Source organism: Cyrtonyx montezumae, unplaced genomic scaffold (genome assembly GCF_038088225.1).
Source record: "Cyrtonyx montezumae isolate F1298 unplaced genomic scaffold, pur_monq_1.0 scaffold_23, whole genome shotgun sequence".
NCBI classification, from domain to species: Eukaryota; Metazoa; Chordata; class Aves; order Galliformes; family Odontophoridae; genus Cyrtonyx; species Cyrtonyx montezumae.
Window position 1 is genome coordinate 7,597,411 of NW_027071970.1, and position 17,297 is coordinate 7,614,707.

The window sequence follows — 17,297 nt, forward strand, 5'->3', positions numbered from 1 at the left end:
TTTCTGTTGTGTTTTTGAAAATACATACGCATAAAGAAGAATTGTTTCATTTTTCTCTGGGATCTCTGAATGTGTTAGATGTTCACATCCATCTGAATTCTAATTACTGCTCTTGTAGCATTGGGCGTTCTGCATGTGTTGAAAGTTAGGTCCATATGAAGTTTTGTTTGATTGCTGCTTTTGGCATGAGAATTAATTGCAGAGAATTATCTTGCCTTAGCAAGGCAATACTGCCTAACACAACATTTCTGTGATAGTAGGAGGAAGACAAAGCAGGGCTCAGCTAAACCTTTAGGGGCATTTTGGCCCTGCCTACATCCATTTGAACAAAAGGTAAGTTTCCAGCAGGAAGGTGAAAGAGAAATAATCTTTGTAAATTTGTTTACTTGATGCTTTCTGGAAACAAAGTCTGAGAATATAAAAGACATTTAAATAAGTGTTTACACCAAAACATGATTTCCTTTAATCTCTCTGAGATTACTTATTGGTGTAGTTTTCTGCACTGAGCCATACAACAGTGCTTTAAAAAAATAGGCACATCTATATAAAAAGGCATAAAATCAGCAAAGTATTGAACATTAAAATATACTTTCCATAAAATAAATTGATTGATAAAATGTACATCATAAAAATAACCCCATTAGCTTTCAGGAAAAGGAAGCAATCATGTTAGTGTTCATAGAGTTATTCTGCTGTAGTATTCAATCTAGTTGACCTAAGTACTTCACTGGTCAAAGCCATAAGCAAAACTTTCTGTGAGAGAACTTGAAACCTTACTGCTGCATTAAAAAGGACGTGCCTGCATACTAAATCGTGTGGGCACCTCATTCCTGTACCACTGTGAGATAACCCTGACTTAATGACTGCAGCTAGCATGGAACAAGGCACAGCATTTTCATAGCTGCTCAATTTGCAGCGCTTGTGATCTGCAGAAACAGCCTAGCAAGCAAAGTGTTATATTTCTTCATTATAGAATAGAAGAGAGACAAGTAAAATACATGTGTTCTGTTACCAAAACCCATCCAAATTAACCCCTTCATAATACACACCACCTTTTCCCTTCTGAGTTATTGAGGGTCTGTTCACAGTGCATACCTGATTAGTGGGTGTTTGCTGGACACATCTGCAGTCTTATCCCCACAGCTCCCTATAAACTTGGCTGGCAGGTCAGCATAGCATCACTGTACTTGGACAAATATTTGGTATGCCCTGTTTATGATCTATTCCTTGACAATTTTTATGATAAATAAATCTTATACTGAATGATTTATTGTACTGAGTGCCTCTGAGAATTGCTCTCCTTCCATTTAGCCTGAAGTAGAACATAAATTAACATTCATTTGAATGGATGCTGCGTAGAAAGCTCATGACAAAGTACGCATCAGCAAGCAGCAGTGAGCACAGCAAACTCTTTATGTGGCAAATGGAAAAACCTGTTCAGTATTACACTTGTATTCTCTCCTGAAAACAAGGCATCTGTTGGGGATTCTAATAAACCCTGAGCTAAGACTTGCTGCTGTCTTGTAACCCTGCGTTAGACACCATTTGTAAAACAAATATTTCCTCCAGAAAGATTTCTGTACAAGGCTCTTAAGATAGATCTGTGCTAAACCCACCAGTTTCAGTCCATATAATTCTTTCAGTATCAGGAAAGATTTTTAGGTGAGGTAACTTAGTGTCTTGATATTGAACTGTGATGATTCATACTGGTTTTGTATCTATAGACAATAACTGATGTGGTCTTTTTGAAATGGTTGAGTTTGATCATATTCATTTGACTTCTTTCCAGCCTATGTTTTCCATGGAATTTTTTAGTCAAATGTGAATGAAATTCTGAAACAGAATTACAAAGAACATACTGAGTTTAAATGCATTATATAGCTTAAGTCTGAAAATGAGCTCCAGTTCCAGTAGAAACTGAATGCTGGTCTATGCAAATGTTTAATTGAGCTTAATTACTTTTTGAGCAGCTCTGCTTTGAAGTTGTAACAGGTCTGTTCTCATTTACATTAGTGAATACCCAAGACTGTTAATAGTCTAAACCATGATCAAGCTGCTATATCTTAGATCAGAATTACAGCTAAATTCCCTGCGAATCTGAAAGCAAAGGAGTTCAGGTTTGATTGCAAACATTTAGAATTGCTGTATGTTAACAACACTCACATTGGGGTTTTTTTGGTATTTTGATTTATGTTTGGGTTTTTTTTGCTTGTTCGTTATCCTTATTTTTCTACTGACTTGCATTAATATTTATTGTCTGCTCTCAGCAGCAGCTGTTTGATGAGCTGCTACTTACAAGAGAGAAAATAGAGAGGGAAATACAGCTTGCTATACAAAATGAACTCCAATTTGGTTTCTGTTAAAAAAAAACAACAACAAAAACCTGTAAAGTCAACGCGCTGAAATTTCTTTATTCTTTTTCTATTTTGTAGAACCCTGGAGTTGATTTTGGAGACGTTTCTGAAAGAATAGCTCTACGACAGAGACTGCAATGCCGGAGTTTTAAGTGGTACTTGGAGAACGTCTATCCTGAAATGAGAGTCTATAATAACACAGTCACTTATGGAGAGGTACTGTATGTCTCTGAAAACACATCATGGCTGCATTAGAGAACTCTTTTCATCTTGGTGGTGGGTATCCTGATGTACAAAGCAATTTCAAGTCAGAATAGTATTCAGAAATGCTCTCACCTACTTTTAATCCACACTAGGAATTGTGGCTTTGAGAAGCACTGCCTCTCCCATTGAGGTGTATGGGATGAAATCAGTCTCACCATCTGCAATCTCCTTGGCTTTCATTTTAAAATAGAGCAGCTCTGAGAACATTAATTTTAGGTCATTTTTTTCCCCAAATAGTATACCACAGACATGAAAAAAACGTCAGCAATCAAGACAGCTGAAATGATTAGTTAATAAGAACAGCTGAATTTATTGAATTATTTTTAGTTAAAGAAGAAACCCATACTGGTTTTTGCCAAACTATTTAAAAGATTATATTCACTTCATTAATTCCTTTTTGCAAATCCTCCTTATTGGGGATAAAATGCCACATATCCTTGATCAGATGGAGTTGAGCCTACTGTTTGGCAAGTTTTTATTTCAACAGAAAAGGCCATTAGAGAAAAATAACTCTGCTGTTTTCTGCTCAGAATCTGTATTTTAATTTCCACCTGTGCACCAGTAGAAAGTAAGACCCTGGAACACCTACTCTGAGATAGCTGAATGAACAAGTGAGTTAACCCTGACAAAATGTTGAATCCAAATGCACTGGAAACGTGTAGATGATTTGCCTCAACTCAGCTTTCTGGGTCATTTCTTTTCCATCTGTTGAACCGTCAAAACCACTGTAAATAATCAAACCTGATCTTTAAAGTCAGACTAGGACAGTGTTTCTGAGATTCTGTTTTAATTGTCTACTTGTATTAGGCAATGAATTTTCATGCGTCACCTACGTGGACATTCTTTCTTGCTGTTCCATTTAAATGATTTCATATAAAAGTAAGTCAGGCCTTTCAGATATCGATACGAAGTGCAAGTTTTATTGCATAATACCACTCTGCATCCTAATATAACTATCCCTGGCAGTAACCAAGGAAGGACATTTAGTAAATTCAACAGGAACTATTAGTACCTGTCAGCTCTGAAAATGTTGCTAACTGAGAAGAATATTGGCAGCACTGCCAATGTTGTGTCAATTACACCAGACGGTTAGGAAGCTGGGCTCTAAAAATAAGTTTGTTTCTGTTGAGTGGTCGCATACAAAGTTCTTGAGTCACACAGGAAGTTCAGCGATGCAAGTATCCAATTCATTAAAATTTATGATAAATTGGAGCCACACAAGCTAGCTAGCTAGCACAAACTGGAATCATTCTCTTTCTTACATGCCCATAATAATAATAATTAAAAAAAAAAAGAGGCTTCATCCTAAATGATATCAAGCTTGTTATTAATGTTTTCTCTTATGGCTATTTTTTCTGGAGGAAAAGGTGTTTGAATTTTCAAGACTTTAAGGAAAATAAATGTATTGAGTAGACATGAAACACATTGAAACAGTAGTAAAAATATATTTCCTAGTGACTCAATTCACATTTTTAAAGCTGTGTCATAAAGCTGTCTTTATGTTCCTTAGCCTTTATAGTACATGAGTCATAAAATAAAGCTCCTGAAATTTAATTGCTAGGGAACCCCCTTATCCCATCAGATTGCCTGTTATGTTTGTACACTATAATATAAAGGATTATTTACTGATTTTCCAATATATCATGCAGCAACTATTTCTGTATTGTAGGGGTGGCCAGACAAATGGTTGAATCTAAACTCTAACCAACCTGTTGACTGTTTCAAATTGTCTATCTAAACAACTTCTCATTTAAGAGACCTGTGAAAATTTTCTGTGTCCAAAATGTGTGTAATACTTGTAGCCTGAAGAGAAAGAAAGGCCTGTAATTTCACAAGAACTCCAGCAGTTTTATGGACTTGTAAACTCTTCTTGTCTGAGGAGATGTATGAATTTTTGACTTGGTTGGTTCCCTGAACCCAGTCTTCAAACATATTAAAGCCCTTCAGTGCTGCTCATCGTTGCTGTATCCTTTCACAATGATGTAAATGACATTATATTCTCAATTGAAATGAAATTGTTTAACATGCTCTTTTTGTTCTTATATACACAGTAGGAGCAATTAAATATGTGCCGCAGCCAACACAATCCTGGGCAGTTCTTTTGCTGTTTGGTAAAGTCACATTTTCAGCATGTAGGGTAGACATTTTTTTCTACACGGGGGTAATTTTGAGCAAAATTTGGCCTGTGCATTTTATGGGGTTTTGGTCCTTGAGTAATTGATGAAAATAAAACTCAGACTCAAGCTAATAATTTTGTAAAGACAGGAGGTTGTCCAAATGATCTGTCTTTTCCTGGAGCAACTGCACTATTGTAGTCCTGTCACATATGGAGAAAAAGAACACGTTCCTCAGAGAAAAGGAGAATACTTTTATCACTGTTTGTGTCAGTAGTTGTAGTACAGCTAAGTTTTGTCTGGATTGTACTTGCATCTTGTAGAACAATTTCTAATACAACTGTTTTCCTTCTGGTTGGGTTGTAGGTGCGTAACAGCAAAGCTAGTGGCTACTGCTTAGACCAGGGAGCTGAAGAGGATGACAAAGCAATCCTATATCCATGCCATGGAATGTCCTCTCAGGTAAATAATTAAAATCCCATAATCATTGAGAAACCTGTAACTTAAAAAAAAAAATCAGAAGAAACAAGTTGTAATTTATTGCATTTAAGTTGAGTTTGGCAGTATATTTTCATGTTGCAAAAGAAAATGTTCAACTTCCCTCTAGTCTTTTTGAGTGTACTTTGCCAAACAGTGCAACATGCAAATCAATACACTGAAGATTATTCTACATAAGTTCAGTGAATTTGAAATGACATTTCTTCTTTTCTTGCTTTATAAAGATATTACTTGTTTTTTAGATACAAATTGGTTATTATTTACATCTAGGACTTGAGCTACTTCTGAAATCTAATTCTAGTTTCATCTGAAGTACCATCCAAACCAAAACTACATTAATGAATGTTCTCATGTGTAAATAAACTCTGACCTTATCACAGACTTAATAATTATCTGAAGTTCACCCAAACATATATTGATTTGGAGTCCTGGTTCATACATTGCCAAGGAGGCATTACAGGAGCTGTGAAACATAAATGTTGCTTACTGTGGTTAATTGGAAGCTGGTTAAGAGTCAAACCTCATTGGAGCAAAGAGGATAGACAGTAATTCCTCCTGACAAAATGTCCAGGCTTGGTGGAATCATTATGGGACTCTTGACTGACACTTTAATAGTAAAGACAGAAGGAACAGCCTATGAGTAAGGTAACAAAATAGTGTTTAATTAGATGTAAGTGAGTTTTCCTAGAAAACTAGTTAGGGACATCAAGACACAATGGAGCTGATTCTCTTGCTCCATTTCAATTCTAACCAGAATGCTGCAAATATAAGTCTTTCTCAAAAGTCCCTTTCCAGTGTATAACCATCTATTATCGTGCTAGCAAGAAATTAATCTACCAAGTCATCCTGGAGCAGTTGCCATTTCACTCACTAAGAAGCACCAGGCAAAAGGCAAAGGTGATGTTTTATCTAAGTTGAGTATTTCTCAGACAAGTGTGGGTTGGAGCCACTCAAATGCAGCCAAGTTAATTAATGATTACACAGCTGGAAAAGTTCTATCATCTCATCACAATTTACAAAATTAATTCAGTATGAGAACTACAGCTGCACAAACCCTAATCAAGGATATTCAAGCACATAGCATAAAAGGTGTTGACAGCAAGCTTTTTAATATATTAAATAAACATTTTTAAAGCCCCTCTTGTAATCATCCTGGGTGAGCATAGTTGTCTGTTATGTTTAGTTTTCAGTTTCTGACATTTTTCATTGCAGGCACCGTGCATAAAATACCCCTGCTGAGTTGAGATTTGAGTTAGTTGTACATACCTACTGAATATAAATGAATATTAACATAACACTCATTTTCATCAGTTTAGGTTATCACTGGTGCTTGATGTGTCCTACTGGTTTGAAAACTTCTCACTATTCAGATACAATCTGGTTTCTCTTTTGATACTCTTCAATTCCAACAAGCAAATAAGCAGTGATTTGAGTACACAAATTGCTCCACTGAAACCAACAGAAGTCACTCAGGTGTTTAAAGAAAGCTGAGATAGGCATAAGGTTTCTGTTCATTCTGTTGTTCTTTGCATCTACTTATTAACTTACTATTTTCCATCAATATTGCACACCTTTGAATGGTGTGTCCCACTATGCAAGTGAAAAAGATTTGCAAATGCTCCTGCAAGAGTGATGGGAAACACCATTTGTAGCTAGAGAAATTGTCAGGAAAACAAAAGGAGTATACTGGGGGAACTGAAGTGACTTGTAATATGCAGTCACCAGTACTGCCCATAGGGTCTACAGCACTGGACAATACCTTTTTGTTTTAAAAAACACCTTGGGAAAAAAAAAAAAAAGGAGAAGGAAGAAAGAACCCCAGAAGTGGCACACAGGTGTTGCACGGTAGGAGAGCAATTCTCCAGCCTCAGTGGAAATATTCACTATCTCGGAGTCTGTCTCAAATGCTATGATGTGGAGCTGATCACACAGCATGTGAAAGAGAACTGAACCAAACTGCATTGTGGCTGGCAGGCTCTGGCTCCCTCCCTCCTCTCCCTCCTCTCCCTTTCACTCCGGTGCTCAGCCGTGGTGCTGAGATCAAGTGGAAGGAGAGAGATCTCCACGCTCGGATTCCTGGAGCTCACAGCTACACAAACAGATGGAATAAAAGCAGATGAAAGGCCTCGCTTAAACTGCTGCTTGAGGGCAGATATTTAATGTTTTTCCAGGCAGAGCTATGTTTTTCCATAGCACGCTGGATAGCATATCTGATCACTCAGAGCAGGGCAACGGACAGAAAGGAAATTTCTCAACAGAAGCCATGGGTGGCATTCTGTAATACAGCCTGTGTGTTTGGTAACTGTTTTTGTGGCGACAAGCACTCCAAATATTTAAGACATTTCAGTCTCTGTTTCGTTAGTGCCAGCTTACGGCTCACCTTAACCCACAGAGCTGAGAGGCTGAAGATTTTGTTTTGCTGGCGCTACGTTTCCTGTGGCATCCAACCGCACTCGTTTGTGTGTCTCCTCCAGAGCTTCCTGCTGATCTGAACGTTTTTTCACTTGACTGGAAATGGGCAGGGATGGGTTCTCTGAAGCCAAACCCTTCAATTAAAAGCTGACATTTACCTATCAGATTATGCTCCTGAGGACCACCTTCCATAAGCATCACTACCTACTGGTTTTTTCATCAGTTGCAGTGAAGCAGACACTAAAACTTTACTACATAACGTGGTTTGAATTGACATGATGGTTCGTATGTGCTTTCAGAATTTTGCTTTATTTTATTTCAGATGAGCATAAGTTTTTATAACTTCTGGAACTCTCAGCAGAAAGTACAGATTCAGGAAAATTAAGCTGATGCTATCCCATTTGTCTCATCATTGTATAGATATCAATTTCCTGTGCCAAGCCATCTTTTATTCTGCTGAGCTGTCACACAACTGCCACTTTTAATACCGGAGATAGTTGAGCAGTTACCGTATCTTCCACCTCGAGCAGCAACAGTAGTTTCTGCATTGACAGCTTCTTTGCAGCCCTGCCTTTCCACAGTACATGGCTGCTGTGATGCAGAGGAATGCAACTCCAGATATAGAGATTCCAAAGACAAAGAACATTTTAGACCATTTTAATATCTGTATAGAAAATGCTGCTCCTTCTGAACCACAAGGGAAATCAGTCTGACAGAGCAGGTAGCCTATTATAAGTGGTGGTCTTGATTAACTGGGTAAGGCAAAACCAAGCAGGTTGATCGGTCGTATTTTTACACCCAGAGATGTATAATGAAGACAGACAGATGAACACATTTCCTAGGAACTGTAGTTTACAGCCATGCCGGCATTTCATTTGAACTCTGCTGAGCACTCATTGGTTGTTAGAAGTGTGAAATAGACAGTTTCTACTTAAAAACAGGAATGTGGGGTTTTTTTCCTCCTTTATCTGGAAAAAAAAAACAGCTCGTGTCAGAGTCAGCAGTCCATTTGTATTTTGAATCACTTTGCTTGCTTAAGCTTCTTTTGCATACACCCCCAGTACCCTTATAGGGGAAAAAATAAAGGTGTCTTGATTCAATTTGCAGAGACAGCACCTCAACTAATGGCACTGTTCATGCCAAGGAGAATGCTCCTGTGGTTTTCCCTCTGCTCCCTCTGATGTGGGCTCTGCCCTAACTCTGTGCTTCACATGGATGCTCTGAACAGAAGTGGCAGGTGGAGAAAATGAGCACGTCCTCTGTCAGAGGGCGTTTGGTTTGGGAGCGAGATTGGAGCCCCAGACAGGGCTTTTTTAGCAGCAGAAAGATATGATTATTCACAGCGTGGTTCTTTGGAGGTTAATCAGGATGGCTGTAGAAAGCTAGACTCTAATTCAGTTTTTTTTTAATTGACTCTTAATGTTGCACTGGCCAGTAGTATCCAGTAAGTGCCAGGCATTTCTGACATGCCTTCCTTTTTCTGTTCAGCAATGCCAGCCACATAACAGCAATAAAATGAAGCCGGCAGTTAATTTCCTGGGTGATAATTGTGCTTCCCCAGAGGCTCCCATCTTCATACAACAACACCCAGCCGCGTCACTGACTCCACTGCGCAGCCTTTTGGCCACTGGGTGCTGCACTTGAGTACTTACAGGGCAAAGTATTGTGCTGGTGGAATGCCTCTGGATTGAAATGTGGAAATGAGAAGTAGATACTTCAGTCTGATTAGAACATCATTCTGCTGTAACACACCTGCACAGAACAGAGTCACGCTGAGCATTTATTGGAGGGAAGATAAGTTAAAGAAAGGAAAGGGAAATATTACATTTCCAGCTGCATTTCTGGCTGCGTGAGCTGGAGAATGGAAAGCACAGGAAGGAATGCCACTGGGCCTCCGTTTGGTCTGCTGCCAAATTAACATCATGCATTCTCTCTCTGGAATCACCCCCAGCCTACTCTCCCTCAGCTCTCCAGAGAGTAGCAGTAACAAAGGGTTTGATGTTTGCAATGTATAAATGAGGACTCCATCATAGTTATCTCACTGTTATGTGCCAGGCAGTTGATACAGCCCACTAAATGAACTCCCTAAACTCACCCTGAGGTGATAAAGGATACAGATTAAAACAACACTCTGTAGGAGTGGGAAATCACATCTTGTGGATCCAGCACAGAGGGTTTGGAATCAACCATCCTTCATCAAGGAAGGGGAATGGGCAGCCAGCTGCTCCTTGCACCTGGAGCCTGCTGTGAACACAGAGAACACCCTCACAGATTTGCGTTGTAACAATTAGTCCTGCAAGATGGGAGACACCTACAAATATGTTGTTGTCCTTCAGTAATTTTCCCTTGTCCAATATTAATGCAATAAAATATATTCTGGCACTCTGAGATTTCAAGAAACCGATGTTTCACCTCTCCTACGTACAGATTTTCTTTTTTTGAGGGCCATTTTATTGTGAATGACGTGAGACAAGTGAAATCATCACTTAAGATGGAATAAAGGTAAAAATGGCCCTTGCTTTATAAAAATGTGTGGCAGATTGTGTTGTACATGTTAAACTGCTAGTGCCCATTGAAACTTTTATCCTTATTAAAAAACAAAAACTGCTCCGAATTAATAACTGGCTGTCACCTGAAGAATATTTACTGCCAGTAGCATTTATCACATCATTTCACAACAGTTCAGCCTCACAAAAAACTGAAGTATCAGTGTCATTCTTCAGTGTGTTATTATGTTGACCTGAAGAATATGTTAGCAAATTTGTTATTTCCCTCATGATTTCTTTTTTTTTTTTCCTCTTGTATTTTTGGATACTGGATTTTTTCAGTAACATTTATTTACAAAAACTAATTAGAGCTGTTGCTATCAATAGCCTCTAACAGAGCTCTTAAGAGCACACTGCATAGCAAATTGACATCGTGTCCTTGTTCCATCAATTCCTGCTGAGTGGGTATGATTTACATATTGATTACTTCATCTTCTTGATTGCCCTTTTGCAAAAAATACTGGGCTGGGAAAGGTGGGGAGCATACTGTGTCCTACAGGAGACCTCAGGTTGCTAAACCAGAGTTCTCAGGCTCTGCCCTTGAGCACATTGTACTGGAATGGGAAGGGCCTGACCTACAGCACAAGAAAGGGCCAGGGCTGCCAGTTGGCTTAGTGTCCCATGGTTGGGGCCATGGGGCCACGCTGAAATTCTTTCCTTTCCTTTTCTCCTCAGCTCGTGCGCTACAGCTCTGATGGTGTCCTGCAGCTGGGGCCACTGGGCTCCACAGCCTTCCTGCCTGACTCCAAATGCCTCGTTGATGATGGGAAGGGCAGGACACCAACTCTGAAGAAATGTGAAGATGTTCTGAGACCAGCACAGAGGTTCTGGGATTTTACACAGGTGCGGAAAAGCTCAGAGAGCCACGCAGAGAGGAACTGGAGAGAAACAGTGACCTGGAGGATATCCCTTAGGGATTTGATTTAGTAGTAGTTGGGTAGGGATAGTGACAGGAGGATGGTTGGACTAGATGATCTTGTAGGTCCTTTCCAACCTTATGAACCTATGAACCTATATTTAATGAAGATCAAGAAGGTCTTTAGAGGACTATCCTAGGAATTCTCCCTGATGCTTTCTAGGATTCCCCCCACATAAACTTTTTTTTCTGTGAATTCTCTGATATGTTTTCTCAGAATTCTCCACTTTATGCCTTCCAGAAATAGTCTGATCTGTTTTCCAGGCATGCCTCACACCATGTGCTTTCTGGACATCTTGTATGATTTTGAGGCATTTGGGGATATGCTTTCCAGGAATATCTCCTTATCCTTTTTATTAATCATACCCCTTTGCTCCTTCAGGGACACAAACACGCTCACCCTTTATGATCTATGGGAACTCCTTTTTCTTTTGAAGAATTTTCTGATGCACTTTGTAGCGTTCCCTCACCCCTGCATCAGTATACATTCAGCAAATTTCAGTTGTGCTTTGGAGAAGTCCCCCTTGTGCTTTCCTGGAATATAATAGATTTCAAGAACAGTTCTATTTTCCACTTTTTTTTTCACTTTTTTTTTTTTTTTTACTTCTATTGTCCAAGAATTCCTTGATCTAGAACTTTCTAAAAGCTTTTCTATAATCTTTCTAGGATTTTTTAGATCTGGAGATTTCAATTAATTTCTAATGCTTTTGAAAGAATTCTGGGATTTCCACTTCTTGGGGTCCACAGAGGTTCTCTTGTGCTTTTTAGAGATTTTCTAGAAATTTCTTCAGGATTTTCTAGGAATTCGTAAATCTAGAGTTCTCAAGGACTATTTTTTTCAGCACTCTGCAAATTATGTACTTTTTCTTAGGAATTTCTATCACTTTCTAGAGATTTGTATCACTTAAAGAGATTTATAGAGAACTTTCCAGGCATTTCGCAGTGCTTTCTAGGAATTTAGAGATCTAGCACTTTTGTCTCCATGTCTTTCTGACATTTTTTGCTCCTTCTTCTAAGCCTTCTTTTCTTTCTTTCAGAATGGTCCAATCATCAGCAGAGACACTGGCCGTTGTCTAGAAGTGGAAATGTCAAAGGATGCAAATTTCGGGCTCAGATTAGTTGTACAAAGGTGTTCGGGGCAAAAATGGATGATTAGAAACTGGATAAAACATGGCCGACATTGATTGCTGGGGCTGAGAGGCTGCATCTCCTGCCGTTGTCCATTGCTCAGTGTGCCATATCTTGCAAGGCATTTGTCTTAAAGCAAAATAGTTTGAACAGGACTTGGATTAAGGAGCCCTCCATATGGGCGTACAATGGAGGAAAAAAAAAAAGAAGAAGAAAAAAAATCAAATAGATACATGCTCTATTTGACTATTTCTTGCTACAGCAGACCACCTGGGAAGCTTAAGAAGAGTTTTCTGTTTATATGGAAATCTTGGGAAGATCAGAAAACACAGAAGTGTATTCCTAAGCTCTCCCAGAAGAATTAATAGACAGATGTTTCTATGAGTTGGAAGGAGAGATCCCAATACTGCCTCATAAAGAGAGTTCTCCAATGGGTAGCTTTTTAGCTTTAAGTTATTGACTGGTGCACAAATCCTATGGTGAATAATCATGTGCCTTTTTTACTGTACTTCGTATACAAGAGGACTGGAAAAATCCTACCTTTTCAGCATGTCTGGCTCACTGTACTAAAAAGAAGACCTGTAAATAACACTGGAAAACACAATATATGATACATTTCAAGGTTGATTCTTTAGGAGTCTCTATCTCTAGAAAGGGACTGTTCTGCATATGTTTACAGGTGGTTCTCAACCTTCAAGCTGCTAAAAGGCAGCATTTTAGAGACCTCTTCTATAGACACAGATAAACGTTGAATAGGTGAAATAACATTGTATTGCCACATTTTACATTTCTTGACTGTGAAGGCGTCACAATATAGCACTTGCATATTTAACTCTTTTGAGGCAGTAAATGTCCTAGTAGGTGAGTGGATTTCGAGAGGCCTCTGTTGGCCTTCAAGCCCCAAGTCCAAGTTCAGGGCTCCCATGCTGCAGGGCTGTGCCTGCAGGTACACTTGGTGATGTTCCAGTGATGGCCTGGAAGCCCAAGGCAGGCAGTGCTGGATGATCGTTACTTCTACAAATAAGGTGACTTAGTTGCCACCTGTGGAATTTAGCCATTTGAGGCTTCCATTTTGTTGCCCATCTTGTGAAAATGTCAAATGTGAGCAAACATGCTTTGTGAGCACTGTCTAGACAAATTTCCTGAACAAACCAACAAAGGCTTTTCAGTATTTGAAAACAAACAAAAACCTAGCACTATGAGAAGACAAAGCAGGAGAGATCTAGACAGCTTACATAAGAAACGTTACTCTGAAATATAGATATTTTACTGTAGTTGACCTGGTGACAGCATATTTGTGAACCTGAATTTAATAACGTATCCAATGGCTCGTGCAGTGTCTGTGCACAGGCAGCCAGAACAATGGCAGAGCCTTATCCAGGAGGCTGCCAGAGCTGATGACCACTGCCAAGGTCATCGGGCTTTGGGTGCGGGTCCACGGCAGATAGCTTTTCATTGCAGTAAATTCAGTCATACTGAATGAGAGACAGAGACAATATCTTAACTTTGTTGTTTAATATTTCATAGTACTTTTAAAAAAGGTTTTGTTTTGTTTTACTGAGCTAGGAATATAGGTAATTGCAGACACTGCAGTACCATAAATCTTGATGATCTGTTCTTTGAAGAGCTTTTGCCGTTCCTATTTCAAGGCATGCTGAACAAAATAAAATGGAAACAAAGTTAATTTTTCAAGGGCATGGTATGTAATAAAATATTTACTTTTAACATGCAAATTCCATCAGTTGTTGTCAACTCTTGGTTGGCATCCAGAGAGCACATCACTATATTTTGCCCGAATTTTATTTTTGCCATTGTGTGTGCAATATGTAATACAAAGTCTGGATTTTTGTTTTATTTATTTTTTTTTTTTTTTGGTGGCTAATTGGTAATCTTTATTTATGTCACATGCCCCAGGTTATGCATGGATATATACAAAAGCATAATTATGCACCCATATAGATTCTAATATAAAGATGGTTAAAATTCTGTGTTTATGGTTACTTGACCTCTAGAACAGTGTAATAAGACCTGCAGAGAGGTAACATCTTGAATTAATCAAACATTACATTAAAAAAATATCATGGATGGGCTCAGTTCTCAATGCTTCCTGCAGGTCTGAAACAGAGGTAGGAAGCTTCAGGCTAAATATAGATTGAGAACTGTCACCCCGTGTTTAACCTCATTATGTTAATCTACTAGGCAATTAAAAAAAACAAAAAACAGTTAGCATCTACAAAGCAGGTGTTGAATTCTTTGTATAGGAGTTCTATTTGTAAGTGACTTTTGATCTTCTCTCAGATACAACTTAAAACGGGGGAAACCGTATGAAAGTTTTATTCCTTCTTTTGTTTATTCTAACAGAGTTTTATGGCATGGCTGAGGGAGGCAGGAAGACGGACGGGAAAGTTACTTTCACCTGGTGAGTTCTGGGGGAAGTAAAGCCACAAGTCATTCACACCTTCTGTAGTCTTTACAGTTAAATACAGCTAACTATGAAGGTGGCTCAAAGGTAAAAATAGTTACACATAGTGTGACAATTAAATGCCTCACTAATATGAGTATAAAGTTACTACACCCGACAAAAGCTAATATGCCACATGTTGGTTTTTTTCTTAAGTCATCAATCTAGTCTTGATCCTCGGTTAACAAAGGGGCAGCAAGCTTTTCAACCCTTTTTAAACAAAAAAGGAGAGATACCAAATCTACCACCCTAAAAAATAATGTTGCATTTGCTGTTTAGAAGCTTTGGAGCTGAGAAGACCAGATAGTGTGCTTTTACTGTCAAAGATTTTAAGCAAAAATTGTTACCTTTCATTATCACACCACCATAATGAACATGAATTGGCTGTCCTGGGAATTACTTGGCTGCATGTTTTCTGTGCTCAGTGCAAAGCATTTGAATGTGGCCACGTGGTCTAACCAAGGGTCAGACCTGGCAAACTCTCAGTGCAGAGGTCACACATCGCAGGAGATTCAAGAGCCAGGCTTTCAGTATGAGGAAGAAAGCAGATTACTGTGGTAGTTAAATGGCTCTGAGATTTACGAAATAATGTAAAAGAATTCAAATAACTGAAAGGTGAGGTTGGTTTTCTCTGTGATTGTCAGGGTGTTTTTTTTAAGACAATGAAATAATTTCTTATATTTAAGAAATATGGCTGTTGTGTTCTTTTTACTTTGGTCTTTATCTGTCTGAACCACTGCTTTGACTGTGGTATTAACATGGTAAATCTGCATGTGAGAGAGTCTTTAATATTCTCTCATAAAAGGAATAACAATAATAAAAAAGGCTTGAGTATTATCTGTTTTAACCAAAGTCTATGGGTCTCTTGTCAGTATTTCACCCGTAGTATAATCCAAAGTCCTGCTTCATGTTGTTTCAAATGTTCAGTTGTGTTTCCTGTAGTGCAGATAATCTCAAAAGTATTTAATGCCTTGTAGAGGAAATTCACATGAGAACAGAGTTTTCAATGTCCTTTTTGTTCAAGAGATTTTGGAGTTAAATACTATCTCCTGGGACAGAGGAGTAGAAGGCAAGAAGGAACATCAGTTCTAGTACACTCCTATCATAGAAAAGCACGTCAAATAATACTTCTGTAAGCACGTCAAGATCCCTTTAAAATGAGTTTGGGTCCTGTAGGAAAAAAAACAACTTGCAGAACTCTCTTCTTTGTGAGCTGTAAACTGACTTCCAAGCTGAATTTATTCTTGGCTTGAGTAAAGCCATTTGTTCCTCAGCCAGACTTGTTCACTACCTTTATCAGTTCCTGAGGCATGCTCACCTCCAGTGGAAAGGAGATAAGCGATAGAAAAACTTTTTAAAAAAGGTGTTATTGAAGGCCTTGATCAATTGCACTGAAATTACATAAATGTTGTACTCCTCCATGAGGCATGAGAACTCTTCAGGACTGTCCCATCTGCCTGAAGGTGTATGCTGGTTCCATGGACAAAAATATGAAGACTAAGGCAGTTCCTCGTGTATACTCTGGCAGTGTTGAACCATCTATCTCAGTTTAATGAATGTTTTGGAGCTTGACATGTCTGAACATCAAGCCTTCCTTGTCCTTTGGAAACTGTTCAGATCTCTTTTCAACAGCGTGCTCCTTTACAAAATCATTCAATAGATGAAAACCTCATGTACTGTGTGACAAGGAGTGTAATCTATCTGACACAGAACAGCTGAAATTTTAAATGCTTAGGCCACATCTAATAAGCATTAATGAAATAGCACAAGTCCTAATCTGTTTTTAAGATCAATTACACATTCCTTCAGTATCCAGCATTTGTTGAATGGATTCATTAGCAGCCATACCAAAGTATAATATAGATTGTTTGGGGACAAAATGACTTCCACTGTAAGAACTTCAACAAAAGCAAACAATATATATACATTTTAAAGTGTAAGTAGTATGTGATGTGTTCTGAAAGGGAGTCAGCGTGTTTTTGAGATGAGCACAGCACGCTGTGCAGCAGATTGCAAACTTTGAAAGGAGATAAGCTCTGTGCATAGTAGAGAAGATGCATCGCCGTGCTCTCATCAGACACTTGTCCCCTGAACGTTCAAAAGTAGACTGATAACATTGCAGACTGAGTGTACTGTAGCTGCGAGACCTCAGGGACAGTTTGTCATGCAATCACAGGACGAAGGCATACTTGCGTACATTATACCTGCAGGTACTGATCCACCCAGTATTACAAGCTGTGTTCATGTACAGTCCCTCAGGACCAGCAAGTGCTCCACAAGAAGCATCCAAACAAAATAGAAAAGTATCTCCATTAAAAACTTCTGATCTGTTAATCAGCATTCTTGAAATCATTGAACCATGGGGTGAAAATAAGCTACCAAATCACAGGGAGGAAGCTTGTGATGAAAGTGTTCTCTCACAACAAATTTTGTACCGGAGCTATGTTTTGGAAATTCAAATCTGTACAAGCACATCAATCTCTCATTGCTGCATTACTGTTCTAAAGAACACTCCTGCAGCCAAAGAAATGGAAGGATTCATAGTTCCCAAATTGCCTATGTTGGCACAGGACAGAAGGACACATCCCACACCCTGTGGTTTGA

The 17,297-nt window shown here is 38.8% G+C and overlaps 1 protein-coding gene across 1 annotated transcript in view; it reads left to right on the plus strand.

Moving 5' to 3' along the window:
• The window catches only part of GALNT9 (polypeptide N-acetylgalactosaminyltransferase 9), a 121,109-nt gene extending 105,600 nt beyond the window's left edge, over window positions 1-15,509 (plus strand). Inside the window, exons 8-11 of the mRNA XM_065739080.1 lie at window positions 2,433-2,570; window positions 5,099-5,194; window positions 10,864-11,031; window positions 12,142-15,509. Of these exons, the coding sequence (XP_065595152.1) occupies window positions 2,433-2,570; window positions 5,099-5,194; window positions 10,864-11,031; window positions 12,142-12,288 (549 nt within the window). The 3' untranslated portion in view covers window positions 12,289-15,509. The remainder of the gene's footprint in view (window positions 1-2,432; window positions 2,571-5,098; window positions 5,195-10,863; window positions 11,032-12,141) is intronic.
• The last annotated feature ends 1,788 nt before the right edge of the window (window positions 15,510-17,297 follow it).